General features: G+C 50.7%; 1 protein-coding gene across 1 annotated transcript in view; it reads right to left on the bottom strand.

The window, feature by feature from the left end:
- Positions 1-1,415: 1,415 nt before the first annotated feature.
- Positions 1,416-3,506, bottom strand: part of LOC122548321 (arf-GAP with Rho-GAP domain, ANK repeat and PH domain-containing protein 1-like) — a 121,892-nt gene continuing 119,801 nt past the window's right edge. Inside the window, exon 26 of the mRNA XM_043686853.1 lies at positions 1,416-1,535. Within this exon, the coding sequence (XP_043542788.1) occupies positions 1,416-1,535 (120 nt within the window). The remainder of the gene's footprint in view (positions 1,536-3,506) is intronic.

Genomic DNA, 3,506 nt, shown 5'->3' with positions numbered 1-3,506 from the left:
ATCCCTGGTGCGTGAGGGGGAACAGACCTGTGGGGGGGATGCAGGTGTGAGGGGGAGACCCATTGGGGGTGAGTGGGAACAGAGCCATGGGGGGAGTTGGTAAGGGGACAGATCCCTGGGGGTTAGAGGGGACAGACCCATTGGGGAGGGTGGCAGGGGGTGAGGGGACAGGGATAATGACAGGGTGGGTGGGTAAGTGAGTAAACCTTTGGCAGGTGGGATATTGTGTGGGTAAATGTGAGAGGGTCACACACCTCCAGGTTCCAGTCCGACAGGTTTGGGGGAAATGACAAGCTATCAGGGCGCTATCCCCTTGGTCAGGTAAAGTGGAGGATAGTGCGCACGTTCTGTGACTGTGCCCTTCCCTCTGCCTCACCTGACCAAGGGGATAGCGCCCCGAAAGCTTGTCATATCCCCCAAACCTGTCGGACTGGAACCTGGAGGTGCGTGACTTCCTGATGAAGGGCTTTTGCCCGAAACGTCGATTCTCCTGCTCCTCGGATGCTGCCTGACCTGCTGGGCTTTTCCAGCGCCACACTCTCATCTTGGCTCTGCCTTTGTCCACCCCATTCTAACACCGACACCTCCACATTGTGGTAAATGTGCACTTGGCAGGGAGAATAGAGAAAAATATAGTTTAAATGGGGAAATGCTGCAGCTACAAGGGGGGGGGCTTCCCATAAATCACAGGACACTAGTGAGCTAGATCAGCGGGGAAGGTAGATGGGACATTGGCTTAAACTTCAAAGGGAATGGAGTTAACAATAGAGAGTGTACGGTCTTGTTATAATGACACAGGGCACTACTCAGACGCCAGCTGGAATACTGTGAACAGTTTTGGGCCCATTATCTAAGGGGAGCCTGTCCAGAGAAGTTTCACTCGACCGATCCCAGGTCTGAGGGGACTGTCTGATGAGGAGAGGGTGGTGAGGTTGGGCCTGTACTCGTCGGAGTTTAGAAAAATCAGAGGCCACCGAATTGAAACAGACGAGATTCTTAAGGGACTTGACAGGGGCGGGAACGCCGAAAGGTCATTTCCCCTTTTCTGGGACCCAGAGGACATCGACTCAGAATGAGGTAGTTGACGACCGAGATGAGGAGGAATTTCCTCTCTCCGAGGGGAGTGAATCTGTGGAATCCTTTACCACGGAGGGCTGTCGAGGCTGGGTCACTGAGGATGTTCAAGACTCAGAGAGAGAGAGATTGTTAATCAGGAAGGGAATCGAGGGTCATGGGGAAAAGGCAGGAAAGGGGAGTTGAGGATTATCAGCCATGATCTCATTGAATGGGGGATGCAGACTCGATGGGCTGAATGGCCTACTCCTGTTACTTGGTCTAACGCTGGGAGTCTGGTTAACGATTGTGAGGTTTAGTGGGTGAGGGCAGTTGGTGAAGGAGGGGAAAAACAGAAATAACTACCTGGGAGTGTTGCTACGGTGATCTTCTCGTGATGTGGTCCCTTCAATGCGTGATGAAGTTGTGAACTCCTCGATTTGACCAATGCAGGCGGTTACCATAACTACCAGCTGGTGTTGCTATGGGGACCAATGCTGAGCAAAAAAAAAAGCCACAAGGTAAAGAATGTGACTGAAAATACAAAAATAGTGGAAATTTGACCTCGCTTCTGAACGTCTTGGGATTTTCGAGGTGGGGGTGGGTATCAAGTTAATATATACTTCTCGTTACAACTCATCAGTTGAAAGTTCCTGAGAATAATTGTGAAAGACGGGACAGGGTGGGGGCTGAAGGAGGGATTGTTTTGGAAGGCTTTCTTCCTGGATTGTCAGGGGCAAGGGAATAAAACGCAGTGTGCAGAGCTGACCGCTGAGGGTGATGGGAATGTCAACAAGGAAACGGACTGGCTTACCTGGAACTGGAGCTAGTTACCCTGGTAGCAAGTGACTGCCCTGAAGAGGTGAGGTAACTTTGTCAATGGGATCCAGCTGAAAGTTTGTGAGGTTGACTGCCCACCCCAATTGCCCAGAGGGCCGTGTAATAGCCGACCATGTTCACTCTGGCTCTGGAGCCCCATGTTTGGCCTGGGGCAGGGGGAAGGCAGGAGAGGCAGCCGGGAAGTGTGAGATATAAGTGTGCTGGAGAAACTCAGCAGGTCGGGCAGTATCTGTGCAGAGAGAGAAACCAGGTCAGCGTGAAGGGTCCGCTATGACTTGTTCACCACGCCTGACACTCTCAGCAGGATCTTCAAGGGGGTTGAGTGATATTGGCACAAGTGGGCATGGAGACCCATCTCTGTTCAAGAAAGACTTTGCCTCATTCTGTGTTATTTTGACAATTGGGACGTTGAGGTTCTTGCTTGGCACCATCACGCTGCCAATTAAAGGGGACTATGCATTTTGGTAAAACAAAGATGGGCAGAATGTACACAGTTCGTTGCAGGGCCTTGGGAAGTGTTGTAGGACAGAGAGACCAACAGTTTCAGGGACATAATATTCTTTCAAGTTGCTTTATATGTAGACAGAGTGGTTAAGAAGGTGATTAGCTCACTTGCCTTCATTGCCTTTGAGTGTAAGAGTTGAGGTTGTACAGGACATTGGTGAGGTCTCTTCTGGAATACTCTGTCCAGTTCTGGTCACCCAGTTATCGGAAGGAAATTATGAAGCTGGAGAGGGTTTGGAATGGATTTCCCAGGATGGTGCCGGGTGTGGAAGGTTGGATTGAGAAAGAAGGGCTGGACACATTGGGACCTTTATCACCGGAGCGTAGCAGGTCAAGAGTTGACCTGATGGAGGTTTATAAAATCATGAGGGGGTTAGATAGAGAGGTTGTCCTTTCCCTAGAATGGGGGATTTCAGGACTGGGGACTCATTTTTAAGGCGAGAGAAGAGAGATTTTAAAAAGACATGAGGGGCAAATTGTTTACACGCAGGGTGGTTTGTGTGTGGAATGAGCTTCCGGAGGAAGTACGATTACAAATGTGTAAAAGACATTTGGATAAGGACATGAATAGGAAAGGATTTGGAGGGACATGAGCCAGGAACAGGCAGATGGGACTAGTTTAGTTTGGGAATTATGGTCAGCATGGACAGGTTGGGCTGAATGGTCTGTTTCCGTGCTGTATGACTCTATTGTCTGCGAAATGCTTCATTGGTTAATAACCAAAATTGTTGCTTTAATATTCAGCTTCCAAACTTGCCAGAAAAGGCTGAATTGGACACAAATCAACATGAAAGCCAGCCTGGGCACTTGGCCAATTTGTCTCACCCCCTGACCCAGATGGCCTCCCTGTTAGACCCTGGGCACCAACATCTCCAGGCAAATACAACCATTTCCATAGAGCGCACCGGGCACCTCACCAGATGTCAGGATGTTTCTGCACATCAGCACTTCCCCGGGAACCCGACTGGAAAGCTGCAGCAGGGAGACGATGTGCTCACCGGAGACCCAGACTCTCCCAGCTCGGGGGCTCCAGGCTCCTCACTCACTCTCACCGCGCTCACTCACCGCGCTCACTGTCACCGCGCTCACACTCACCGCGCTCACTCTCA

Source organism: Chiloscyllium plagiosum, unplaced genomic scaffold, assembly GCF_004010195.1.
Source record: "Chiloscyllium plagiosum isolate BGI_BamShark_2017 unplaced genomic scaffold, ASM401019v2 scaf_57, whole genome shotgun sequence".
In the NCBI taxonomy this organism is placed as follows: domain Eukaryota; kingdom Metazoa; phylum Chordata; class Chondrichthyes; order Orectolobiformes; family Hemiscylliidae; genus Chiloscyllium; species Chiloscyllium plagiosum.
Note: the sequence above shows the minus strand (reverse complement) of the source record. Positions and strands in the feature narration are given on the sequence as shown.